Source organism: Prionailurus viverrinus, chromosome E2 (assembly GCF_022837055.1).
Source record: "Prionailurus viverrinus isolate Anna chromosome E2, UM_Priviv_1.0, whole genome shotgun sequence".
Lineage (NCBI taxonomy): Eukaryota > Metazoa > Chordata > Mammalia > Carnivora > Felidae > Prionailurus > Prionailurus viverrinus.
In genome coordinates, this window is record NC_062575.1 from 8,081,395 (window position 1) to 8,108,876 (window position 27,482).

The 27,482-nt window shown below is 49.4% G+C and overlaps 2 protein-coding genes across 3 annotated transcripts in view; one reads left to right on the forward strand and one right to left on the reverse strand.

Moving 5' to 3' along the window:
• BCO1 (beta-carotene oxygenase 1) overlaps nt 1-27,482 on the reverse strand; it is a 176,180-nt gene that overhangs the window by 116,118 nt on the left and 32,580 nt on the right. For both annotated transcript variants that reach the window (XM_047836207.1, XM_047836208.1), the window contains exon 3: nt 139-1,287. The gene's annotated coding sequence lies outside the window, so the exon portion shown is untranslated. The remainder of the gene's footprint in view (nt 1-138; nt 1,288-27,482) is intronic.
• LOC125153186 (polycystic kidney disease protein 1-like 2) overlaps nt 1-27,482 on the forward strand; it is a 99,136-nt gene that overhangs the window by 58,051 nt on the left and 13,603 nt on the right. The window contains exons 26-38 of the mRNA XM_047836085.1: nt 1,713-1,891; nt 3,545-3,691; nt 6,642-6,841; nt 7,497-7,714; nt 8,451-8,667; nt 12,306-12,516; nt 13,846-14,050; nt 15,296-15,392; nt 18,335-18,472; nt 19,969-20,154; nt 21,067-21,394; nt 23,019-23,152; nt 24,955-25,082. Coding sequence (XP_047692041.1) covers nt 1,713-1,891; nt 3,545-3,691; nt 6,642-6,841; nt 7,497-7,714; nt 8,451-8,667; nt 12,306-12,516; nt 13,846-14,050; nt 15,296-15,392; nt 18,335-18,472; nt 19,969-20,154; nt 21,067-21,394; nt 23,019-23,152; nt 24,955-25,082 — 2,388 coding nt within the window. The remainder of the gene's footprint in view (nt 1-1,712; nt 1,892-3,544; nt 3,692-6,641; nt 6,842-7,496; nt 7,715-8,450; nt 8,668-12,305; nt 12,517-13,845; nt 14,051-15,295; nt 15,393-18,334; nt 18,473-19,968; nt 20,155-21,066; nt 21,395-23,018; nt 23,153-24,954; nt 25,083-27,482) is intronic.

Consider the following 27,482-nt stretch of genomic DNA (forward strand, 5'->3'; position numbering starts at 1 on the left):
AGTGCCTCCCATTTGAAAACAAGGAGTCTTAGATTTTTTTGGGTAAACTGATTAGCTGGCATCTAGCTAAAAGGTCAGGCTGAGCCATCTGTCCTGGAGCAGGCTGACGAGAGGTAGTAAACAAATTATTTCACTTACTTATCAATTCTCTGAGGTTCGTGAACATTTGGCTGTGGAACATACAGCAGGTTGTCCCTGTAATGCTTTGGCATCCTGAGTTAGGTCTGGCCTGTGCGATGTTCCTCATTTCGATACACTATCTTGACAGCAGCCTCCAAGGTTCCTTTACTCAAACTGAGAGCTCAATGGAACATACTTTGAGAACCACTGGCACTGTGTCTACTATCTCAGAGGAAGCTCCATTGTTTTTTCAAAAATGATATCGAGCTTCATTACAGTGGGTCATTTGTCTGTTACTTTTTAAATCTTATTTTCATTTATGTATGCATCTGTTTTATTTTTATTTATTGCTGTGTCTTAGGTCCTCAACCAGGTGGCTAACATAGAGTAAGAGCTCGGTAACTGTTCACTGAATAAACATAGGAATTAATTTCATCCATCGAACGAAACATTCATCTTATTTCTGTTTGACACTAAAGAGACTACCTTATAGGAAAGACGTGAAAACCTACGATCCACAGGCCATTTCTCTTTCTGGAGAGTTGGGCCACATGTCCGTTTGATATTGTCTTAGTTTGGATGGTTAGTAGAGGCCAGGGATGCTGTTAAACATCCTACAATGCACAGGAAAGCCCCCAGAGCAAGGAATCATCTGGCCCAGGATGTCTATAGTGGATGAACCCTGCTGTGGAAGCATAAGTAGTTGCCTTGAGAGGGGGACCCTAGGACACCCCAGTAGGGGACTGGGAAGCTGATAGGGAAGAGAAAGAACTGATAAGGGGTGCATTATCAAATCCGTTACCTCTCTGGGCAGCTGGAGCCTAAATCCACTATGGAACTTGGCAAAATAGTAAGCAACATGGGCCTCAAAGTCACCCCACTGATGGCTGGGGGAACTGGGTCACTTACCCACGAATCCCATCAGTCACTGGTGGAGAACAGCATGTATCGCCATTAATTCTCTGGCACTTCAGTCTCTGTTCTAACAGTCCAAGAAACCCCAGGAAAGAGACAGCTGCTGGCAGTTGGACGTGGGTGCAGGGACGCTGCAGTGGTGAGGCTGACAGACGTGGGCAGAACACAGATGGCAGTATGGTGGCTGTTTCTGCTCAGGAAATCAGCCATCAGTATCACCTGGACAGCTGCAGAAAAACAGATTCCTGGGCCCTGGCCCCAGGATTTTCAGTTGAGTGGTCTGGAGGGGGGGCCTAGGAATATGCATTTTCAAGACAATGGGCACTCATGCCTTCTCATCTCAGGGCCAGGTACTCTGGGAGACACTGGGAATATAACTGTTAGGGGGAGAAATCAGTCCCTACCCTAAAGCCCTTACAAATAAGTACAGGGGAAGTTTTAAAAAGTTACCAGGAAGTGTTTTATAACTCACGCTGAATACATAAATGCAGATAGTGTGACCCCAAATCTTCATACACCTGAAAAATAATTCAGTAGGCCCAAGATGGGAGGAGAAGAGAGAATGAAGGGGCCGTGCTATGTTGGTTTTCACTGGTTTTTGGACACTTCCAAGGAAACACGGCCAGCAGGGCCTGGTTACCAGGGGGAGTCGGCCTCTCCTAGTCTCTGGATTTCAGGTGACTGTCACCCTATATGGCCTGGATGGAGAGAGTGAACCCCACCACCTGTCAGATCCTGACATCCCAGTTTTTGAGCGAGGAGGAGTAGATGTCTTCTTACTCTCCACCATGTTCCCCCTGGGGGAGCTGAGGAGTCTGCGGCTGTGGCATGACAACTCAGGGGACCGTCCATCCTGGTAAGTCACGGGGGGGTGGGCAGCACACCACGAGAACCCCCTAAGTGCCAGCCCAGGGCTGTGCACGTGCCACCTGGCTGATCCACACAAGCCTCCGCAAACACATAGAATGGATCCCTACTTCACCCATAAGGACAGTGAGGGCAGGAGAGGCCCACCCATCCATGAGCCACACAGATGGGATCAGTAGCTACAAGGACTGGAAGTTGCAACCCTGGCGTCCAGTGTTAGCTCCACCCTTGGCACACTGAAGCATCAACCTGTCATTGAGCCCCCAGCTCCCCATCTGTAATATGGGGATAGGTACCCACTGTGAAGACAAACCTTGCCCAATAAGAGGGGACTAAGGAGACACTGGGCTGATTCTTTAGTGGAAGAGGCAGGAACAGCCGCCCCTGCTAAGCACTAGGCTAAGCCTTCCTGTTTCTGTGCCTTTTTTCACCGGCTCCTCAACAATGACCAAGTATTCTCATTCAGGGACAAGTACCCTCATCCTTGTTTTGCAGGTGGGAAAATCCAAGCCCAGGGAAGGTAAGTGACTTGCCCAAGGTCACACAGCTGGCAAGCTCAGAGCCAAGAATCTGCCCCTTCTGTGTGAGGCCAAAACTAGTCACCTAGATGAGTCATTTCCAGTCTGACCGCCCATCAGAGGCTTGCAACTTTAGAAAAACACAGCACTTACATTGCTGTCTTTAATTTACCTAAGGGATTACACATTACTACTTCAAGGGCTGTACATTGGACTCGGAGATAGAGTTGAATATGCAGGGTGCCTGGGACCAGCCCCTGGGCAGGGAGAGAAGGAAGCAGGAGGAGCAGCGGGGGCAGAGCTCTGATGCAGCACAACAGCGTGGCTGAACCCCACAGGGAGCTCTGGAGTGTTCCGAGTCGGGCTGAGATGCCCAGGTCTTGACCACACCCAGGCACTGCACCCATCAGTCACTGGATGTTGGCCTCCCCCAGAGGCTGTGTGACCTCAACAGAGGAGGCTCTTGCATGCCTGACAGGGCTGTCCTCCTGGAAGTGAGAAGACGCGTGTCCAGAGCCTCTGAGCATAGTCCGCATTACGCAGTAAATGCTCAGCAGAGAGTGGCTATTGATACTATCACTATTCTTACTGGCCATAAGGCAACAGGGGAAATGGCTGCTCCGGCATCTCCCATCCCAGCAGAGGCGAGATGATCTCATTCCTTACGCGGGCCTCAAAGACCTAAATCAGGTTAGATGATTGATACCCATGAAGTCCTGAGTCCAAAATAGACGGCTTGTTCTCTGGGTGGAAGCCGGCAGGAAGACGAGGTTTCGTGCGCCTGAGTCTGCACCTCCCTGAATGCACACAATTTAGACAACGTGGCTTTCCTCACTTGCATCTGGATGCTGGCCCTGGGCCTGCTGCCCTGCACTAGGTTTAATAGTTTCAGAAGGTACCCTCTTGCAGCAGCATCTCCGTGAGCTCCCCACGTGAGGCCAAATTCACCCGCTGATCGGGGCATTTTGGTCAAGGCACCAAGGAAAATGAAGAAAAATACAGTTTCTCTTTTCAGGAGCTCTTGTTCTTGGGCTCAGGTTTGCAAAGGTGTTACCTTCGTGGTATCCAAAGAAGCCTCACCTCCCAACCTTGTCCTCAAAAGCGCGGGTCCCTCCCTTCTGCAGGTACGTGAGCCGGGTGCTGGTGCATGACCTGGCAACGAACCGGAAGTGGTATTTCCTCTGCAACTCGTGGCTGTCCATTGATGTTGGAGACTGTGTCCTCGACAAAGAATTTCCGGTGGCCACAGAGCAGGACAGGAAACAATTCAGGTTCTTTTTTCTTTTCAAGCAAGTGCTGTTCACCTTATTCTTTCATCTTTAGGGAAGGTGCACTGCAATCCAGGTGAAGCAAAACAAAAGCATGCTTCAGCTATCGGGACTGCATAGCTTCAAATGTGTGACATTAATGACCAATCAGTTTTTCTTATTGGGACTGAGGGGCCCTGGAGGGACATGGACCCTCTGACACAGAATGATCACTGACGTGGTGAAAACGGTTGGAACGGTTATCCATACTTCTTTACATGTGTCGTACAATAATATGTTTTATGTGACTGAACAGCCTGATTTTGAAAGGCAATTCCATGTCTGGCCATCTGGGGCTCCTTCTTCATGCTGTTTTACTCCACACGGGTGTTTCAGCACGTGTCTCCCTTAGCTTTACTTCCCTCTTTCCACATCTGCCCAAACACATCAATGCAGATACAAATGTACACACACACACACACACACACACACACACACACACTCGTGTGCACACATACAACACCACAGACCGTTTATTTCATATCTTTTAAAATGGAACTACTCCTACCATGTCACCCTTTTTCTTTGATGGTACACTATGAACATCCTTCCAAGACAGTGTGTTTGGGTCAAACTCTTCCTTATTGGCTGCATGATAATCCACAGACTGGATGTCCCACAACTAATTCAGCCATCCTCCTAGTGATGGACACTCAGTCTGTTCCTAACCAATATTAGAAAATCAAGAGACTCCACAAAAACCCGGCAAGTATGAAAATGCGGCAAGTATGTTCCTGCATGGCACCCATCTGCTAGAGCTGGGGACCAGCTTTCCTCTTATACGGGCCATGTACACTCTGTTTTGTCACAATCCCCACCCACTCCCTGTTATCTTTTTTTTTTTAATATTTTTTTTAACGTTTATTTTTGAGACAGAGAGAGACACAGCATGAACGGGGGAGGGGCAGAGAGAGAGGGAGACACAGAATCGGAAGCAGGCTCCAGGCTCTGAGCCGTCAGCCCAGAGCCCGACGCGGGGCTCGAACTCACGGACCGCGAGATCGTGACCTGAGCTGAAGTCGGACGCTTAACCGATTGAGCCACCCAGGTGCCCCTACTCCCTATTATCTTACTCCCAACCCACTTCACTCATTTACTTCATTTGTTTGTGTCTACCCAGGTCCCTTTAGGTATGTGAATTTGTCACCTCTACTTTATTTTTGTTTTATTTTTGAGAGAGAGAGAGAGAGGGAATGAGTGAGCACATGAGTGGGGGGCGGGGAATGAATCTTAACTGGGCTCTATGTTCAGTGCAGAGCCTGATGCAGGGCTCGATCCCACAACCCTGGGATCATGACCTTAGCCGAAGTCAAGAGTCAGACACTTAACTGACTGAACCACCCAGGTGCCCCGTGACCTCTACTTTAAATGGCTTCTGAGTTAGGTTCAAAAACAAAGTCTGTTTCCAGTGCATTTACTGAAAGATGACTTTCCCTCCTAGCTGCCACTCTGAACAGCCCAGCCTGCAAAGGGAAAAAGTCTGAGTCCGAGAGACTTGGACCCCAGGAGAAGTGTAACACAGATGTGGGCACACTGCACAGTTGCACATGCTGCTACTGACTTGCTGCACGACCTTGGAAGAGTCACTGCACCTCTCCAGGTCTCAGCTTCCACATCTGAAAAAGGAGTTGTTTGGTGTGCCTACCCCACGGGGACCCGTGCGCATCCTGTGAAATGATGTGGGGAGCAAACTTAGCACGGCGAGCGCTCGGAGTAAGTGCTCGGTCACAGGAGCAGATCCTCAAATGTGCGATGCCTGGAAATGAGACAAAGGGGCGTCTGAAGGCAGGACTGTGTCACTTCCCCATGAATCCTGGTGCCCGGCAGAGCACGGGGCACACAGCACGAGGCTCGCCAAATATTTGGTGAGTTGTCAATAGAACGATGGGCAGAACAACCACGTGGAAAATCACTGTTGTTGGCAGCTGACCTATCTCTTTATGCACCTTTACTCTGAGTCCAGGCCACTCACACATTACAGAATGACAGTCAAAGTACAACTCTGAGGGGTGCTGGCACTGGCCACCAGAATGGGCGCCAGCTGGGAGCATCAGTTCTGCACACTCAGGAGAAGCAGGGCCCCTGATTAGACTACATTCTGCTCACAGGGAAATAACATAGATTCTTAAGGAGAATATGGTGCCATTTCCAGAAACCCTGTCTTGCAATTTTTATTCTCTCAAACTGAGCCTGAACCTATAGCCTGGAATTTTTAACCAGAATCTCCAATGTACTAATTATAATAAACCTAATAGTATAGCTAACTACTGTATGAAAATTATAACAAAAATAATTGCTAGGGGCACCTGGGTGGCTCAGTTGGATAAGCATCTGACTTCAGCTCAGGTCATGATCTCACGGTTTGTGGGTTTGAGCCTGGCATCGGGCTCTGTGCTGATAGCTCAGAGCCTGGATCCTGCTTCTGATTCTCTCTCTCTCTCTCTCTCTCTCTCTCTCTCTCTCTCTCTCTCTCTTTCTCTCTGCCCCTCTCTCTCAAAAATAAATAAACATTAAAAAAATTATAACAAAAATAATTTGCTAACACTGATGAACACTCACATACATGCCAGCTACTTTACCAAATGCTTGACAAAAATGATCACAAACATTTCAACAGTCCCATTAGGCAGATTATGTTATTATCCCCATTTTACAGACTAGTAAACTGATGTGGAAAGAGTAAAGTAACTTGCCTGAGGACACACGACGAGCAGCAGGGCCATCTAGGATTGCAACTCACTCTGTGCAGAGCCCCCACCATTAACTCTGAATGATGCTAAGGTGCCGTATGTCTCCCACACTAGAGACAGTAGAGGATAAATCTTGGAAACAAGCCCTTCCCTCGCATCCCAGGACTGCTCCGAAGAGACCAGCCTTCTCCAATCCCTGTCCCTCTCTCCCTGCCTCTTCACAGCCACCTGTTTCTCATGAAGACCTCCACAGGCTTCCAGGATGGACACATCTGGTATTCTGTCTTCGGCTGCTCAGCTCGGAGCAACTTTACCCGCGTCCAGAGGGTGTCCTGCTGCTTCTCCATGCTCCTCTGCACCATGCTGACCAGCATCATGTTCTGGGGTGTTCCCAAGGACCCAGCTGAGCAAAAGATGGACTTGGGTAACTCGCACTGTCATGACGGTCAGGAATAGTGCCACACCATTCCCGAGGTCCCACGACCACCCTCCGATTCAATAATTCAACAAGTACTCACAGACATCAGAAACACCGTTACACTCATTACAGAGGAAGGATACGGGTCAAAATCAGGAAAGGAAAGAGGTGCGTGGGGCTGGGGCAGGGGGAGAGCAGGTACACAGCTTCCAGTTGTCTTCTCCCCACAGGCGATCTGTGACCATGCTCACTCCTCCTGACAATGATGTGTGACAACACACATGGAATACTGCCAACCAGGGACACTCCCCTGAGCCCTGGTATCCAGAGTTTTATTGGGGCTTGCTCACAGAGACATAGCTGACCCCCACCCACATGGCTGACCTTAGCCTCCGGCCCCTCCAGAGGCTGAGGTGATGCTGTGTGGCCAAGGCCCTCACCACTAATCACTGTTAACATAGACTATAGAGTGTGGCCCAGGACCCCAGGTAAACAAAGGTGTACCTACCGGGCAGAACAACCCAAGAGCTTAGAGGTCACCTACCAGGAGCCACTCTAGGGCCAGACGTCTCTGTGGGTAATGTGAGTCCTTACTGCACAGCCACCTTCTGGAAGTGGTGGTGGAGAGTCTCCCACTGACCCCTTCCCTCCTCTGTCCTAGGTAAAATTGAATTCACTTGGCAGGAAGTGATGATTGGACTGGAGAGCTCTCTCCTCATGTTCCCCATCAACCTCCTGATCGTTCAGATCTTTCGAAACACTCGTCCTCGGGTCACTAAGGAGCAGAATGCTGGGAAATGGGACAGGGGCTCCCCCAGCCTGGCCCCCTCACTGCAGTCCATGGAGGATGGCCTTCTGACACTTGAAGTGGTGACCAAGGCATGTCTTCAACCTTGGTGGTGGAGGGGTGTTCTAGCCTGGGCAGAAATGGCGGAGGGAGAACTGAGGCCTGAGGCCTGGCGACCCCACGTTGTCTGATAGCATCAGTCACCAAGATTCATCAACTACACACACGTGTGCATGTGCACATACACATGTGCATGCATGTTTACATGTGCACACGTGCACACACATGTACACCACGTGTGCATGTATACACATGTATAGGCATCACGCAGGTGCACATGTATACATGCACACACCTACAGACATGTACACGTGTGTGCATATACATATACAAAGACATAAACAAACATATACATACACTTGCACACATGTATATGTACACACACGTGCACACATACATACACAAAAACACCTATATGTATGCACCTACAATTTCTGGGAACCCTGTGTGTACAAAATATTACACCTTTATCATAGAAACCCATGGAAGGGACTCCTTCTGCATTCATGCACCAATAAACATTTATTGAGCACCTACTACACGCCACACTTTGAGAAATACAGCCTGGAATGTATCATTTCAAATCCTAGAAGAGGGACTCTATAGGTGACAAAATGGAAGCTCAGGGTGGTCCAACGTCACATCTCAGTGGGCAAAGTTGGGATTCAAAGCCAGACCGCCAAGCCCTGGGGTGAATTCTCTTGACCACTATACTGCCCCATCACCTAGAGCTCACGTTCCCCTTACCCAACCTGGGCTCGCTTGCAGGATATGTGGAGACTCGTCAGCTCCCTGTTTAAAGCTCTGAAGGTGCCAGCACCTGCCTCTGGCTGGGAGTCAGTGACCTTGATGGACATCAACCAACTGTTGGCCTTGGTGGAAGATGTCATCTGTGTGCAGAACATGGTAGGACAGGAGTCCTGGGAGGAAGCCAAGCAGAGAGAGGACTCTTTAACACGCACTCTTGGGTCTGTACAAGCGGAAGGTAAGTCCTGATGTTTCTGATCTGGGAAAGGGGACCGGGTGGAGACAGGACTTTGGGCTGCATCTGGATCACTAGGGAGTCGAGAAGTCCTATGCAGTGTCTTCCACTGACCTCCCCTGCAACCACCTGCTGTCACCTCCCTCTCTGTACACAGGCAACCCCTTTCTTCACAACACCACGCTGCCTTCCCGCTAAAGGCCTTCATGTGTGCTTGGCCTTTCATCTAGAATGTGTTTTCTCCTCTCTTAGCTAATTCCCAATCAGGCCTTAGTCTTGGTTTAAGCACTCCTTCCTCAGGGGAGCAGCCCCACCCCCAGTGCCACAACGGGGCCTCCAGACACATACTCTTTAGCCCCTAAGCTTCTCTTGCGTCGCTCTGACAGTGCCTGCTGCCACATCGTGACTTGTGTGAAGAGCTATTTAAAATCTACAGCAACCTTGCTGGAGCCTGAGCTCTGTGAGGTGGGAGCCTGTCCCTGTCCTGTCTCCATCTGTCTCATGCCTGGCCCCATGCAGCACATAGAAAGCATACAACGAGCGTGAGTGGGATGACGTCAGCACAGCAGGTCATGATGGAATGCACAAAGCAGAAAGGCATGTTCTTTCCTATGTGTTAAGGGGAGCATTGGCCATCCTGACAACTCTGGGTATTGGCTCTGCGATTAATGGGCTGTGGGATGTGGGGCAGGTTACTTCAATTCTCCTCGCCTCAGTTTCCTTTCTGTGAAGTGCTGGGGGGTGCAAAGTCAAACCAGACCCATTTCCAAATGTAAGGGGCAGGGCACAAGATGGTGGACAGAGCAGTAGAAAGACAGTAAAGAACACGGAGTGGCAGGGTGAGAAGTCACTCCTCCATTTTCTTCCAGCCCTTCTGGGAGCAAATCTCCGTTTGGTACTTGTGTGTCTTTAACACCCTTTTAATACTGGGTTAATTCTCTGGCAGAAAAACAGCAGGTCTCAAACTCAGAGCTTTTTGAAACAGTATTCCACTAAAATTTAGTAACATCATTTCATTTTTATTGAGTTCTATATATGGCACATTATTCTGGTTTGGACTACTCTCTCTGACTCCCCACTTGCCCCTTTTCTGTTCATCTTCCACCCACATCGATGTTGCCAGTGTTCGGAACAGGCTGTCCAACAGAACTTCTCACAGTGCTGGAAATGCTCTGTATCAGTGCCATCCGGTATGACAGCTTCTGGCCCCATTTAGCTCCTGAGCACTTGAAATGTGGCTAGTGTGACTAAGGAACTGAATTTTTTAATGGTAATTTTAATTAATTTTAATTTAATTGATGGGGCCAGTGGCTATCATACTGGATAGTGTGGGCTAAGAATGCTGCCATTTTTTTAAAAAAAAAAATTTTTTTTTTTTCAACATTTATTTATTTTTGGGACAGAGAGAGACAGAGCATGAACGGGGGAGGGGCAGAGAGAGAGGGAAACACAGAATCGGAAACAGGCTCCAGGCTCTGAGCCATCAGCCCAGAGCCCGACGCGGGGCTCGAACTCACGGACCGCGAGATCGTGACCTGGCTGAAGTCGGACGCTTAACCGACTGCGCCACCCAGGCGCCCCAGAATGCTGCCATTTTTAACACACAAGGCCGATCACTGTGTAAATCTTGTTTAGAATACAGACACGGAGTCTACAGAATGGGTAATTTGAATTCATAAACTCTTGGTCCCACCACTGATATAGTGAATTAGCTTCTGGCTGAGGCCAGAATCTGCATTTTAACCAGTCACTTAGGCAACTTTCGAGCACACTTCGAGTGTGGAGAGTCAGTGCCCTCAAGACAAGATCCCAACTCCTCACTGTTAACACTTATGGCCCTCATGGCCGGGCCCACGCTGACCCCACGGTCAGCCCCACCTTGACCCCCATGCTCCAGAGAGCTGGGCTTGGGTTGCCTATGAAGGCCGACCCTGCAGGAGCTCCGCTGATGCCTGCACTAGACGTCTGGCCTTGAGTCTGGGGCTTGGTCTTCCTAGCAGAGGCCTCAGAACGTGGACTCTGGAGCCAGCCAGGTCCCGGGGCTCTCACAGCCGCACCAGCAATTGTGCAAATTTGGGCAAGTTGCTCAACCTGCGACTTGGCTTCCTCCCCTATGAAATGGGAGGATTGATCCATCCAGCCTCTTGGCTCATTTCAAGGACTGAATGAGGTCACAAGACACGTGCTCAGCCTGATACAAAGCAGGTCTTCAGTGGTGTTATGATTGATAGGGAGTGATGGTATCTTCCAGAAACACTGCCTGAGGGCTTGCAACCTGAAGGCTGTTGATGTCAGAACCCGTAGCTGTGGCCTCGGCTAGGCAGACCCAGGAAGGAGGGTGAGGGAGGAGGCCTGAGTCAGGGAGACAGAGTCGACATTGCCCCAGACCTTCCCCTGCATCTAGCCCGAGCCCTGCTGCACCTTTCTTCACACGGCGGGTTACCTTCCTGCTCACTTCTCACTGGTGACTGCCGGGGAGCCCTGGGGCAGGGGTGCTCTCTCCTGTCACCTCCTGTATCTGGCTTCATGTACCCCTTGCAAAGACAAACGCTGGTCCAGTCGACCTGCGCTCTTTACTGTCCCAGGAGGAGGTGCCCCTGGGTGCCCGCCTTCCAGCTCAGGGTCAGAGACCCAGACCTGGTTCCGCTGGAAGAGGCCATGCGTCCCTTAAATACATGGACAACAGTGGAAATGTCAACGTTGTTTCTTTCTTGCAATGAGTCATTTAAAACAAAAAACATCTTTATGGGTTTTTTGTTCGTTTAACTTTGTAGGAAGCCGAAATGTGAACAAGCCAACTGTGGGAAAACATTCATGAGATTATCAAGGGAATTTGGCCAGTGACTGGCTATTTTGTGCTATTAAGGGATTATCATCATTCGTTTCAAAGGCTGACAATGACACAATGGTTTTATTTTTAGAAGCACACTGTAGCATTATAGCACATCGTAGAAGCACATGGAGAAGCATACTGAGATATTTAGGGACATGACCTGGGCCTTGGAATTTGCTTCAAAATCATCCCCGTGGAGAGAGGGCGGGCTGGGTGCAGGTGAAGCATGAGTGGCCACGAGTTGGTAATCCTGAGCCGTGGGTGTGTACAGGGTCATGTCCTCACACTCTCTGCTTTTGTAGGCTAGACCCTTTTCATGATTTAAAAAAAAAAAAGTTGAAAACAAAAGGCTAAGACCGACACCAGGCAAATCTTGGCAGGCGGCAAATCTTGCATATATCAAAATATTTGCTGATGAGATACCACCACGTCTAGGATTTGCTCTAAAGTATTCCAGAAAAAGAAAAAAGTGGGGGACGTTGGGGGGCGGGGCAGAGACAGAACAAGATTAGCCCAAGGTTGGCTCTTGTGGCAGCAAGTGATGGGCATTTATTCTGTTCTCTTCTGCCCATGTGGATGGAAGCTTTGAGAGTGCCCTTGCTAAAAGGTTAAGAGCAGCCTACGCGTGCTAACTGGCCATGGGAGCCTGGTACCTCTCCCCATCTTTCTGAGCCCAGGTCTCTCACGGCATGGCACACAGCAAGCGCTCGACACAAGAAAGCCGTCACTAACACTGCTGTCATTTTGGCAGGCTGTCCGCTCTGTCCTTCGGCACCAGCTGAGGCGCTTTCTCTCCCTTGTCCTCCAGAACAGGTGCCACGCCCAAGTGACCCTCGGAAGGACAATGCCTACAGGCGGTGTCTCTACCTTCAGCTGGAGCATATGGAGCAGGAGCTTCAGCTGGTGGGGCCCTGCGGCCTCTCCCAGTGCCAGAGCCACGCCCGGGCCCTCAGCCAGCTGCAGACCCTGAAGGGCCTCCTTGTGGGCCGGCTGGGCACCCCACCCCAGGCACACACCAGGTAATCCACTTCCCCCAGGTGCTGAGTGGGCACCAGAGGAGGGGCCTGCCGAGAGAAGGCAGCCCAGGAAACCTTGGAAGGATGTTCACCCAGATCTTCGCAGGCAGAAGGGATTCAGGATCCCTGCACAAATTCAGGGAGGAAGGCTTTGAACGGGGCAGTTTGCCAAAAGGCAGTTTTCAGCCCTTGGTAGAGCACCTCACAGTGTATAGCCATATTCATGTGGGCAGTTTCCTAACTGTGCACCCTTGGACAAGTCCCTCAACTTCTCTGCGCTTCGGTTTTCTCATCTGTAAAATGGGAATGATAATTCCTATCTCCTAAGTCAAACTTAAAATACATTTTTAGGGGTGCTTGGATGGCTCAGTCAGTTAAGCGTCCAACTCTCATGTTCGTGGGATCAAGCCTCCCACTGTGCTCTTTGCTGGAAGTGCAGATCCTGCTTGGGATTTTCTCTCCCTTTCTCTCTGCCCCTGTCCTGCTCACGTGTGCACACCCTCTCTCTCAAAGATAAAACATTTTTAAAATACATTTTTAAAGATAATCAGTGAAATGTGAATACAGACAGGTTATTAGACAACATTAAGGAATTGGTAATTTTGATAGGTGTGAAAATTTATTACTGTCATTCAGTAAGAAAATGACCATTTTTGAGAAATATTCTGAAGTAATTAGGGATGCTTTTATATTAGGTCTGGAATTTATTTTTAAATATCCCAGAGAGAGAGAGACAGAGAGGAGAGGAGGGAGAGAGAGAGAGAGAGAAAGAGAAGGTAGATGAAATGAGTCTAACAGCCATCCCTTGGCTGTTGAAACTAATTGTTCAGGGTTTGTAGTGCTGATTTTTGTAGGATGAGAAATTTTCATAATAAAAAAACATGCGGGGCACCTGGGTGGCTCAGTTGGTTAAGCGTCAGACTTCAGCTTAGGTCATGATCTCATGGCTCATGGGATGGAGCCCCATGTCAGGCTCTGCAATGAAGGCACGGAGCCTGCTTTGGATCCTCTGTCCCCCTGTCTCTCTAAGATAAATAAACATTAAAGAAAAGTTTAAAAAATTATATAGTACCAGCCATCTAGGCTTCCCGTGAGTAACGGGAGCAAATCTGTGTAAAGCACCGAATAAACGTGACCTCAATAGAATAAAAGTATGTAAACCGGAAGGAATGTAGAATGAAGCCCTTTGAGGCGGGTACAAGATACAGAGGGGAAAACTGAGGTCTGAGAGGTCAAGGAGCTCAGCCACAGTCATGCAGCTGGTGGGTGAAGTGGCATGCGAACCTGAGCCTGGTAGGTGCGCCACCCTGATCATACCCCGCTCCTTTTCAGCTCCCCGATGGCGAGCAAGCCTCCTCGCGGCCTGCCCTGGTGGTGTGTCCTGGGGGGCTGGCTCCTGGTGGCGGCCACCAGCGGCGTGGCGGCCTTCTTCACCATGCTCTACGGCCTGCACTACGGGCGGGCCAGCTCCCTCAAATGGCTCATCTCCGTGGCCGTCTCCTTCGTGGAGAGTGTGTTTGTCACCCAGCCTCTGAAGGTCAGGCTGTCCTGGTCCCCTGTGCCCACACTTTCCCTCCTGCCAGCTGACCCGTCCTTAGGCTTCTATCATCCCTTTATCTATTCATTACAAGCTTACACAGCACCTGGTTGGCAATGATGACATTAACTGCCGAGACAATCCGAGTTTGGGGACAGAGGCTCTGGGACTGAGACTCTAGGCCAGGCCTAGAGGCTTACCAAGATGTGGTACGTCCCCGTCACAGTCACCCTCAGGAGGGTCCTTGCTTCCGTTTTGTGAGAACCCAAGGTTAGGAAGGTAAGGTCACAAAATCCTGCCCTGGGGCACACGTGTAAAATATGAATAAAACCGTATTTCCTCAATTCTAAGATCCTTTTAACTGTGAGACAGGCTAGCAATTTACAAGAACTTTACCTTCAGAAAAGAAAAATACCAAGTCATTAAATGTGTGCATCAGTTGGAAGATGCGCTCCTATTTCTGAAATGTAAAGTTACTACCAGAGTTGGAGGAATACTGAGCCCCGGCCTGGAGCTTGGAGCCACAGCTCCCGCTGGACAGAGTCAGGGAGGAGGAATGCTGTGTGTGTCGGGGGAGGTGGGGCACCTGCACAAGGAGGGGACATTTACAGTGATTCTTGATACTTACAAGACTTGCCAAATCCCTCATCCCCATTTTACCAGTTAGTCCCCAGTTCTGCCCCAAATAGCCTTTATCAGAAGATATAGGGTCCCCTGGGGTGGCCTAGTCCATTAAGTGTCTGACTCCTGATTTTGGCTCAGGTCAGTATCTCACGGCTTGTGGGTTCGTGCCCCGAGTGGGGCTCTGTGCTGACATTCTCTTTCTCTCTCCCTCTCTCTGCCCCTCCCCTGCATGTGCCCGTGAATCAATGCAGGAGGAAGAAGGGAGGGTGGAGGGAGGAGGAAGATGTAACTCAGTACTTGAGGTAGTAGGAGAGATGAGAGAGCTCTGGCAGCAGGAGGGCGCAGGCAGAAAGGCTTCGGTCTGAATAGGTCTGAATAGTACGGAAAGCCCAAGATTCACTATCTCTGCCTGCTTGGTGGCCAGGTGCTGCCACCCCCCTCGGCCCCGCCCCGATCCTCTCGCCTCATAGCCACGCCCCCTCCTGGCACAGGATGGGCTGGTTCCCACTTGACTTCCCCAGAGCAAGGTTTCTACAGACTTGACCCCGATCCTGACTCCTCCCAGATCAGGAGTTGATAGGTGCCAGCTCGGGCCTGGGACTCACAATGGGTGTTTCCCAGGTGCTGGGCTTTGCTGCCTTCTTCGCGTTGGTTTTAAAGAAAGTGGAGGATGAGGACGAGCCCGTGGTCTCCCTCCCAGGACATCCGTCTGGCCCAGGTAATGGTGCACAGGTAGAGGCAGGGACCTGGAAACTGATGAGGCTGAGCCCTACAGGGCCCAGCCACTGACCTTCTTGCTCCAACATTCCTTCATCCCTCATTGGGGAAGTACCCCTGACCCATCCAAAAACAAATGACTCCTTCCCTGTCTCCAGGGCAACCTTGTTTCTTCTCTACCCCAGCCCTCTCTCTTGCGCCCAAGCAGGACCCCTTGGCCAAAAGAGGACCCTTGGGGGCCGTGCTCTGCATGGCCATCTTCTCTGTGTAATCCCAAGAAAGCAGCTTTCTCCCCCAAGGCCCAGGCCCCTGGCCTTTAGAATGAAAACCAAAACAGAACACGCTTGCAGCTGGGCTGCAAAGAGTTCCAGGACAAGGGTCTGCAAGCTACAGCCCAGGGCACAAATGGAGCCCACTGCTTGTTTTGGTAAACAAAGTTTTATTGGAACAGAGCCATGCTGACCCTTGTGGGAGGAGGGCCACGGAGCAGCACCTTTCCCTGCAACCTGATACTTCCCAACCCACACTCCAGAGAATGCCTACAACAAGACCATCACACAAAACAAGCAAACAGAACAGGATCAACACTCTAATAGTCCCACGCAGAGACTCTGACTTTCAGGGAAAAGAAAACAGAAACAAATCAACCAAAGACATACCTACATTCTTGTACAGACGTTATTATACAGCGGGGTTACCTCCTAGAGTATCCTTCCACTCTGGGGTAGGGTTTGCGTTTGTTTTTCTCTTGGTTTTGGCTCTGCAGATCCAAAAGGTCCATTAAAATCTTCTCCCCAGGATAAAAGAGTAATTTTTGTCCAAGGAGACACCAGCTTCCAGAACAATTAAATATTCATTTAGTCATTCCTTTGGCAGCTACTCAGGGAGTACTTGCTGTGTGCCAGGCAGTTCGATGGCTCAGGAACATGATTTACATAAAATCCACTCACTGTAAGTGTGTAATTCACTGATTTTAGTAAATGTATACAGCTGTGCAACCATCATCTCAATTCAGATTTGGAGCAGCTTCATGACCCTGAAAAGGTTTCCTCTTGACAACTTGAAGCCAATCCCTGCTCCCACCCCAAGCAACACAGCACTGGATGGAGCAGCTTGCCCTTGGAAAGCACAGCCCACCGGGGGAGACGCATTAAACAAGTAAACAACACAAGCAGACATGCAAGTGTGCAATGTGAGAACTTACAGAGAGAACGGGAGAGTGCAGGCCTCTCTGCTGAGGTGGTGCCTCCATTGGTTCCTGGAGCCTGGTGCAGGGAGGGACTGCACATTGCGCACGTGCAAAGGCCCTGAGGTGGGACAGGGCTTGTCATTTTGTAGGACTACTGACAGTGTAGCCAAAGCATAGGGAATTAGGGGGAGAATGGTTCAAAATGAGGGCAGGGACACCTGGGTGGCTCAGTCGGTTAAGCCTACGACTTCGGCTCAGGTTATGATCTCACAGTTGTGAGATCGAACCTCTAATTGGCTCTGTGCCAAGCATGGAGCCTGCTTGAGATTCTCTTTCTTCCTCTGCCCTGCACACTCTCTTGTGTGCACTCTCTCTAAGAAAGGAAGGAAGAAGGGAGGGAGGAAAAAACAAAATGAGGGCAGAGAGGTGGGTGGGGAGCAGGGCTTTGTAGCACCTGGGTCAATGCTGGGGTTTTGGAGGGCTAAATACGAGAGGCATGATCTATCTTGTGGTTTGAGAAACATTACTATAACTGCTTTTAGGAGACCACAAGTGTTGGGTCAAATGAACAAAAGACTACTGGAAAGGTCCAGACAAGAGATTATAGGTACTGGTAGTGGGGGTGGAAAGAAAGGCATAGATTCAAAAGACAGTGGGGACAATACACCCCTATCAGGATAGCTCAAGTGGAAAATGGTGATAATAGCAAATGCTGAAAAGGATGCAGAGAAACTGGACCATTCACACAGTGCTTCTGGGAATGTAAAATGGTACAGTCACTCTGGAAAAGAGTTTGGCAGTTCCTTTCAAATCTAAAAACGGTCTTACCATATGCCCCAGCGATTACATTCTTGGGCATTTATCCCAGAGACATGAAGACTTATTTTCATGCAGGAACTTGTAGCTACATGTCCACAGCGGGTTCATTTGAAACAGCCAAATGGCCATTCCTAGGAATCTACCCAAGAGAAATGAAAATATATGTCCATACCAACACCTGTACACGAACGTTCATAGCAGCATTATTCATAATAGGCAAAACTAAGAACAATCGAGACATGAGTGGATAAAAACATACAGAAGTATATCCATACCAAAAAAAGGAACTAAATACTAATTACACAACAACATGGATGGACTCCAATCCATTATGCTAAGTTAAAGAAACCAGACACCAGAAACAATGCACTGCATGATTCCATTTATATGAAATATCCAGGAATAAAATCTATAGAGACAGAAAGCAAATTAATGGGGCTGAGGGTGGGAGTGGGGACTGACTTCATGGGGATATGAGGGAACCTTCTGGGTTGATGAAAATGTTGTACAATGAGGTTGTGGTGATGGTTGCACAACTCTATAAATCTACTAAAATCACTGAATTGTAGACTTCCAATGGGAATATTTACGAAAATTATAGCTTAGTAAAGTGGCTTGGAAAAAGAAGATCCTTAGAATTAGACATGACAGGACTTGGAAATATTAGTTACCCTCCTTCTTCCATCCATCAAAATTTCAGAGCACTGGGATCTATCTCAGAGTCCAAGAGCACGGCGGGGGGGGGGGGGGGGTGGAGCGTTGTGCTTTCAGTACGAGGAGAATTCTCCGTGGAAGGAGAAGGGGCAGAATTCTGGGTGTGGGGATGGAGGGGCGGAGGCGTGGAGGGCAGTGTTGGGAAATGGCTCCTGGCTGCAAAAGCAGAGGGCAGCTCCACCGCCCCCTGGGGGACAGTCCTTGTGTCCTTGCTTTCACAGACCCCTCTGCCTTGTTCCGAGCACGAAGGTGCAGCAGAAAGGACATCTACCAGCCACCTTTGGCCACTGACATCGAGAAGATGAAAACTACACACCTCAAGGAACAGAAGGCATTTGCCTTCATCAGAGAAATCTTGGGTAGGCAGCAAGGTCACCCACAAGCAGTCTCCCCACTCGCTGGTTGTCAGCAAAGACTTGAACAGCCAACGGTGCAATCTTTGACAGACCCACACTGCCTCTGGGCCTGTTTTCCTAAATATCAACTCGCCCCAGCTTCTCCCCCATGCTGAAAGTCCTTTGGTGGCCTCACATGAACCTTAGGGTAAAATCTGAGCTCCCCACTGTGGCTCTGCCCACCCCGGGTCACCTCTCTTGGCCCGTGTGCCCTGAGCTCTGTCACACCGTGTTCTACAGCTCCTGGGACTCCTTGCCCTCTGTGGACCCCAGGCCTTGGCACAGGCTAATCTAACCTGCCTGGAATGTGCCTCCCCTCCTCCCTACCTTTCCTTCTGGCTAATTCCTTATTCTTTTATTCTCAGCCCAAAGATTGGGTGTCTTCAGAAAAGCTCCCCAAGCTCCTGTTGACCAGGAGCTTCTGAATATCTTAGTCTGGGTTCTCCCATAAGCAGATTTGGGTACAAGCAGTTGGTTGGGGAGGTGATCCTGGGAACCACTGGCAGAGAAAAGGAAAGTACAGAAGAGAGAAGGCGGGCAACAGAAGACGTGTGACGAGTGGGTTCCATGTGGGAACTGGAGCTCAGTCCTGCTTGGGACCTCTGTGGGAGTATGTAGTACACGGCCTCAAGTTGTCACTCGCAGGTCACTGGTGAGGACTGCTTCCAGGGAGGACACTGACCCTGCAGCACTCCCAGCCTGCCTTCCCACTGGCTGAGCACATTACGGCCAGACAAACAGAGAGCAGGGAAGCTTGCATAGAAGTAGCAGCATGTACGGAATACAGAGAGCACAGGGGTACGGGCGGAGTTCCAATTCATCCCAGGCAGGGGCTGCTGGAATGTATATTCCTAGGCTCTGGACCCAGAGATTCTCGATCAGTAAGGCTCTGCATCCCACTAAGATTTTGATATGTGGCATCCTAAACGAAATCTTTGTACCTAAAGGGCCCTTACATCACACTCACCTGTCTACAGGTAACCTCCCTAAGGGCAGGGAACACAACGGTCATTTTCATTGCTCTGTCCTCAGCATTGCAACATGGCAGAGGCCCATTTTTAAAAGACTCTTTTTAAGAAAAATTTATGGAGCATGAATTCTGTGCAGGCACTATTTTTAAGTGGTTTATAAATATTAATTTATTGACTCCCTCATCACAACCCTGTGAATAGAATTGTCCCCATTTCACAGACAAGGAGATTAAGGCAGAGGGGTAGGTCACTTGTGAAAGTCACATGGATAGGAAGTGGCACAGCCAGGATTGGAACCCAGGCAGGAGGCTTCTGGTCTGTGGACTTTACTCCTTTCTGCTGTCTAAGGATTGGTTCCACTGTCACTGGGGGGAGGCAGGGGGCTGGCGAGTAGCTGGTCTACAAGGCCTTGCTATGCGCCATTCTATTTCCTGCCTTGGGCTTGGGACTGGGGCCCCTGTGTGACCAGGGCTATGCCTCCCTTCCCAGCATATCTGGGTTTCCTGTGGATGCTGCTGCTGGTCGCCTACGGGCAGAGGGACCCTAGCACCTACCACTTCAACAGACACCTCGAGCACAGCTTCACCCAAGGCTTTTCGGCCGTGCTGGGCTTCCAGGAGTTCTTCACATGGGCCAACACCACCCTCGTGAGCAACCTGTACAGTCACTACCCAGGTACTCTCCCCTCTCCCAGGACGTGTGTCAGCCCCCTTGTGCATATTCCTGAGAACAGGCACGGGTCACTGTCACCATCAGCATTACAGACAACCGATAACCACGGGACGATATGCTTTGAAGGAGTGACCCTCAGAGGGCTGTGTGTGCACAAGACAGGAGCCCTAAATCTCCCTGGGTGCAGAGTGGAGGACTTCCTGAACGAGAGACAACCAAGCACGAATTGGCTACACAGAGGCGGAACGCAGGCAGAAGGGGTAACATGAGAAAAGGCAAGCCTGAAACGCCACAGCACATTCCTGGAATTATAAGGCACTGGGTGTAGGCTAGGAGTTGAGGACCAGTGAGAAGCAAAGCAGGAGACAGAAACAGGGGCAAGATCATGAAGGGCCTCAGAAGTCCACAATTTATGCCTAAGCAAACAGGAAGCCACTGACAGTTTCTCCACGAGAGAATAACAACCAACTCTGTGTTTAAGAAGGATCATTCTGGAATCATGTGGAAGTTGAAGCGGAGAGTAGTTAGGATGCTAGGGAGAAATGATGGGGCTGATGCAGGAGTGAGGGGCTAGGGTGACGGAGAGAGGGGCATGGCTGCAGACAACACTGAAGAGGGAGAGTTGACGGGCCTTGTTGACGATTGGGCTGTGCGCATTGAGGGAAAGGGCACAAAGGGTCTCCAAGGCGATGACTGGATGGGGGCCGTACCATTCCTCAAGAGAAGTTATGTGGGAACTGGATGACGCCTAGGTAGGGAGATGGTGGTGAATGTGTCCTATGGTTGGCCATGAACTACTCTTGACTATTTGACGACGGCTACACTGAAGTTCATGTTAGCGTCCAGGCCGGGGAACTCGGAATGCGCGAAAATGATTTTGATGGCCACACTGACCTACTGGATTTTCATCTGCAGGCTTTGTCACTGATGGCAACTCCAGGCTGGTTGGCAGTGCCCAGATTCGCCAAGTGAGGGTCCGGGAAAGCTCTTGCTCTCGTGCCCCACAGCTGAAGGCTTCTCGTCATGGGTGCCGCGCACCCTACTCCCTGGATGTTGAAGACCTGTCAGACTATGGGGAAGGCTGGAATGCCTCCGTCCTCAACAAAAGCAGCGGCCTCTCCCGGGCTTGGCAGTACGAGAGCCAGAGCCAGCGCCGAGGGTATCCCTTCTGGGGCAAACTAACCATGTACCGGGGAGGCGGTTACGTGGCCCCCCTGGGGACCGATCGCAGAAGCACATCGAGGTAAGACTCACTTGATTCACATGTGGCCAAGGAAAGCCAGGTCTGCTTGGGGGGTGTAGCCAAGTCCATTCACGCTGCTATGGGGAGAGACTGGGGGCCTCTGAAGTATGCAGATGGGATTTCCAGGCCCCTGGACACTGCAGTCTCCCAGGTGGAGGGAAGGTCCCTCTCCAGCACCCTCAGGCTTGTGGGCTGAGTCCGGTGGCCTCGGCTGGAGCCAGTGTAGGGATGGGGAATTCCACCAACCACACAAAGCCGTCCACCACCAGGCAGATGGGAAGCGATTAAGGCTCTTCACCTTACCCAGAATTCTGCTATGCACAGTGAATTACAGGACCAGAGAATAACACAGAGTTTGGAGCATTCACTGTTTTTACGGTAGCAGAAGCAAGCCTGCTCTTTGTCTGAAGGATGCCATCTCACCTTCATCTCCTGAGGTTGCTCACTATAAACACAGCCTCGAGAAATGGCTTGGGTAAAGCCCAGAGAGGACCCTGCATTCCTGGAACACCCGACATGGTGGTGCAAGGACACACAGGGCACATGCAGACCACCTCTCCCGGCACACTCGAGGGTTCGAGCGTCAGAGGTGTTAAACCCTGGCACAGTTTCCTGTTAACTTTGCAGACCCAGGCAAGTTAGTGAATCCACGTGAACCTCAGTCTCCTCCCTGTATTCTTACAAAACCGAGGAACACTGGTAACAAATCCCCAAGGAGAACAACTGGCAGGGGACCCCTGGGATTAAGGACAGGTCAGGGATAGTTTCTTTTGGCACAAAAGGTGTTTTCCTGCCACTTGGGACAACTGATACTCTTTCTTCTGCACACCAAGCAGGATACAGACCCACTGGAGACAGGGCATGTTTTAAAATATTTAAAAATAGTCCATCATTATTGCTGTCTCACACACACACACACACACACACACACACACACACACTTTCTCTTCACAATGTTCCTGACAAGCTGGTGTCAACACCATTGTAGAGGAGGAAACTGAGTCATGGAGAGGTTATTAGTTTCCCTGCAAGGCAGTCAGGGTTTGAACCCAGGTCCGTGTAGTACACGCTCTTTCCGCAGCAGCAGTGGGCAGACCTCCAGAAACTGATCTTATGTGAACTGCCAGCCCAAGAGAGATTTCAACAGCGGCGGCTGACTACCTAAGCCCCTGATTTTCTACGTACTTCCTCTTACTCGGTGATCCTCGAACTTTAAAAAGAATCACAATAAAAAAAAAAAAAAAAAAAAGCATCACAATCCCAGGAAGGGCTCATCAAAGCACAAATCCCCAGGCTCTGCCCCCGGAGTTTCTGTTTTGGGAGATCTGGGGTGGGGCCTGGCAATCTGCATTTCTAACAAGTTTCCACAAGAGGCGGATGCAGTACGGGGACCACACTTGGAGGACCTCTGCTCTGACAGCCAGGAGATCATGGGTGCCAAGACACTGCACCATGGGTGGGGAAACTGATCACTCCCAGGAGCAGTCCCAAGGCCCTGTGGCCCAGGGCACGGAGCTGAGTCAGAGGGAAAATTTTCCACAGGAAGCCCTGGCTTTCTCCCGGGGCAGAGCGGGTAGGGAGCCACTGCAGATGGAGATGTCTCTAAATACTCCTCTTCCTACAGAATTCTCCAGTACCTGTTTGACAACACCTGGCTGGACAGCCTGACCAGAGCCGTTTTTGTGGAGTTCACGGTCTACAACGCCAATGTCAATCTGTTCTGCATCATCACTCTGACCCTGGAGACCGGCGCCCTGGGTGGGCAGCCTCGCCTGTGACCCCACTTGCGTTCTGGAAGACAGACGCCCCTCCCTCTGGGCCAGGGCTCCTGACCAGGCTGGGCCTCGCTGCCCCAGGGTCAGAGCTCCAGGGCAAATGGTTGTTTGGGAGATTCGGGGCGGGTCTTGGTTGTCCCCGGGCACCCAAAGGCCAGGCTCCAGGGCTGCACCAGCCTTATTCCTAGTTGCCCTCACTTCTCTCTGGCCTGTCTCCCAAGACACTCTAAGGGAACGCAGTTGGGGTTTGAAAGCATCTCATATTCTTGAGCTTCCCAATCTGGGGGAGGCAGGTTGAGGGGCTGGCAGGGAAGAGCTGGGGAGGGTGCAACCTGGGAACAGATAATTTCATCTAAAATAATACTTTACTACTCTGTACCTCAACCTACAGCATGAAGTACATTTTACATCATATTCCAACACACAGACACACAAATACACGTAAGACACAAGAGCTTCAAAAACATTTCCCTGAACTAGATGTACTGTGCTCTGATCTTCTTCCCCATTACCTGCCCTCCTCCCTCTTTTAACGCTTTCAAAATCTACTGAAAATGCGGCCCTAAAGCATCTTCAGCTAATAAATCAATTTTCCTAAAATTCAACCACCTCTCCTTTAAAAATTAAATGATTTTTAGTATCAAATTACATTTTTAATAAAACTAATACATGTCTATAGTTCTTTAAATTTCAGAACTGTGTAAAGTGAAAAGCAAAAGGCCTTCAACTTCCATGATCACTGGCCACTGACAACATCGTCAAGCACTTCTATCAAATCCTTATAGCGGGGATGGTTATTTGTATACTTATATTCTGTTTCTTTTTGCCACCTTTGCAGCTCTTAGGACCAATTAAACAGTTTGTTCCCAAACACACCTGATTAAATTATGTGTTTCTAAAAGATGAAAAGTGAGGGGTGGTTGTCAGGTCTGGTTGGTTCAAGCAGTCCACCGATGTCGGCAAGGACTCAGGTTGTTTGTGTCTCTCCATTCTGCCATTCTTGGGGTTGGCTTTGTCTTCAGAGGCAGTAGCCTTATTAGTCAGATTGGTTTTTTTCTTAAAAGATAACTAAAATATCATTACAATATCTGCCAAAAAGAAAAGATACACAAATGGATGAAAGTTGGTTCAAAAGAAGGTTGAATTTTAGGCATATTGGTCAATAGATGAATCGGTCTTTAGTGAACTCTTTTTAGGTGAACTGGCTTTAAGTGAGCCAGCCTTGGGGCACCTGGGTGGCTCAGTGGGTTAGGTATCTGGCTCTTGGTTTCGGCTCAGGCCATCATCTCACGGTTTTGTGGGTTCGAGCCCCGTGTCAGGCTCTGTGCTGACAGCACAGAGCTTGCTTGGGATTCTTGGTCTCCCTCCCTCTCTGCCCCTCCCTCACTCGCACTGTGTCTCTCAAAAAAGATAAACTTAAAAAGTTAAAAAAAAAAAAAAAGTGAGCCAGCCTGGAGCAGATTAATGTTAAGTGGGCAGTTGTGCTCTGGCTGGAGGTGACTGAGGGCACAAATGGAGGCTACCAGATGCAGAGGGTAGGGGACGGCTCTCCCCGTGCAGCTCCCAGCATCCTTTCTGACAAGTGCATTGTCGTTGGCATCCCCCGTGTGTCCCTGTCCAGTCCCTTGGGTTTTTGGGTCTGAAGGACCTTTATCTTCTCTTCTGCCCTGGCCAGTCCTAAGAAGGGCCTGTGATTGCATCATGGCACAGATGACTTCTGGTCAGAAGCGGTGGCTCTGAGCAGGCAGGTGACCAGTAATGAGCAGAACGTGTTTTGCTTCCCAGGAACCTTCTTTGCACATGCGAACCTGCAAAGCCTGCGCCTGTACCCCTTCACTGACGGCTGGCACCCCTTCGTGGTAGCAGCAGAGGTCATCTACCTCCTGTTCCTTCTCTACTACATGATTGTGCAGGTGAGGGGTAGAGTAGGGCTCCCTGGGCTGGAGGTGGCAGTGCACCTGTCCCATCTCACACACCTTCCCTGGAATGAGGCCAGCAGAAGGGAGAGGGAAAGGTTCTGTCTGCCTGTTTGCCATGGCAACTTTCCGGTCCTTGTGTAGTCACGAGGACCCACCCAGCTCAAGGACCAACTTTCAGCACCTCTCAGGAACTAAGATTCAGAAGCTGGTCCTTCCCGGATGGGGAAGGGAGAGGAACTGAGACCTTCCAAAAATGGCATAGGTGGGAGACAGAGACAGGTGACTGTGCTCCCTGTGTTCACCTGTGGTCCCTGGGAATTAGGAAACAATCCCCTTTGCCACTTTTACAACCATGTTGCAAAATGAAGGTACAGACATTGATAATGATGGGGATTTGAGGAGGCGGGGAGCTCATTTGAAGCTTGGGATATGGCCTGCCCCTTCCGCCACCAAAAATGCAAATCAGGTCTCTTAAAAGGACATCCCCAACCCCTGCTCAACAGCCACGACAAACACTTGAAAATAAGGATGATACCTTGAGTGCCTACCACGTGATTCGCGTTGCGCTAAGAATGCTGCATGGATTTTCTCCTATAATACCAAGAGAAAGGTGCTATTGGCTCCATTTCACAGAGTAGGAAGCTGAAGTCCAGAGACATTAAGTAATTTATCCAAGGCCAAAATTGAACCCAGAGAGTCTAACCCCTGGACTTGACACTCTGCCTCACCATGAGGCTCATAAACCTGGATCCCACAGGGTCTCTGAACATCGCCAGTTCAAACCAAACAGGGAACAGTTACCAAAGAACAACCTAAGTCTTTGCATTTTTCTAGAACATCAAAGGAGGCCCATCTGCCTACCCACCTCTGGGCTGCCCTCACCCTCTGCCTGCAGCTGCTTCAGAACGCTTCTTTCCAAAACCCTTAAATCTTTCTCAAAATACTGCTTAAGCAATTTTTAAAATCTCTCTCCGTCCCTTTATGATGGAGGTGTACTTAGCCAAACAGGAGTCCTTCCTCCCTAAGAGTGAGTAGGAGGAGGGAAATAGAACAGACAATAGAAGATTCTCTTTAGTGGGGTTTTTTTTTTGGGGGGGGGACAGTGGGGGAGGCCTAGAACTCACACAGCACAATTCCTTTTGACTTGCAACACCTGATGAGGAAACAGAATTAAAAACAAAGTCTCTGGCCAATCTAGAAAACCTCTCCACAAAGGCACAAAGGTCAAGAAAAAAAAAAAAAAAAAAACTAACAAAATTATTTATTTCTAATTTATTTATTTTTATTATATTATTTGTTATTTCTAATCTATTCATTTATTTCTAATTGTGGTAGATTATGTATACCATTGTGTATGTTCTATGTTATATTATATGTTATTTTAATTGTGTATATTTTATATCTTACATATTATATATACATAAAAACACGTATATATACAATATATAACAAAGTTTACCGCTTTAACCACTTTTAAATGTACAACTCAGTGGCATTAAGGACATTCACGCTGTTGTGCAAAAACCATCACTACCATCCATCCATCCATCCATCCTTCCATAACTTTTTTCCTCCTGCAAAACTGAAACTGTACCTATTACACAATAACTCTCCACTTCCCTCGAAGAAAACAACTTTTCTTATTGAATAAGCATTAAACTAGAAGTTAGGAACATCCCAGGCAATCCACTAAGAGATTCCAAAAACAGAAAGGAATCTCACCCTTGCATATTGCTGGGCAGATAGGACCCATTACATACTCCTTCTTAAGATAAACACTAATTAATCCTCAAGAGGATTTATGGCATATCTATCCCACTAGTCCACTCTAAATTCACCTGGTAATTGGGGTGGCCACTTGTGTTTGCTAACTATCTTTATCAAAAGAAAAATAGGGGCACCCGGGTGGCTCGGTTCACTGAGTGTCTGACTTCGGCTCAGGTCATGATCTCACAGTTCATGAGTTGGAGCCCCATATCGAGCTCTCTGCTGTCAGCACAGAGCCGGCTTCAGAGCCTCTGTCCCCTTCTCTCTGCCCTCCCCCGCTGACACTCTCTCAAAAATGAATAAACATTTTTTAAAAAAATTAAAAATGAACATATATATTCACAACAGGAGGTAATTTCGTAATTTGGAGCCAGGTGCCTGCCATTTGGCTCCTACCCTCCTGGGGAAACTGGGAGTGAAGGGCACTACCTTCCTTCATGATCACATGTCAGACAGAAAGCTCCCAGGTCCTTTAGAAAAACATTCTTGAGGCTAGCTGAACTTTTAAAAAGATTGACACGCACCTCAAAGGGGCAGAGAAAGAATTCACAATTACAAGTTTTCCGAAGTAAATACCCTGTGAAAGGGTGGGAGGGTCTTTCTCCTTCCCCAATTTTTTGCATCAGA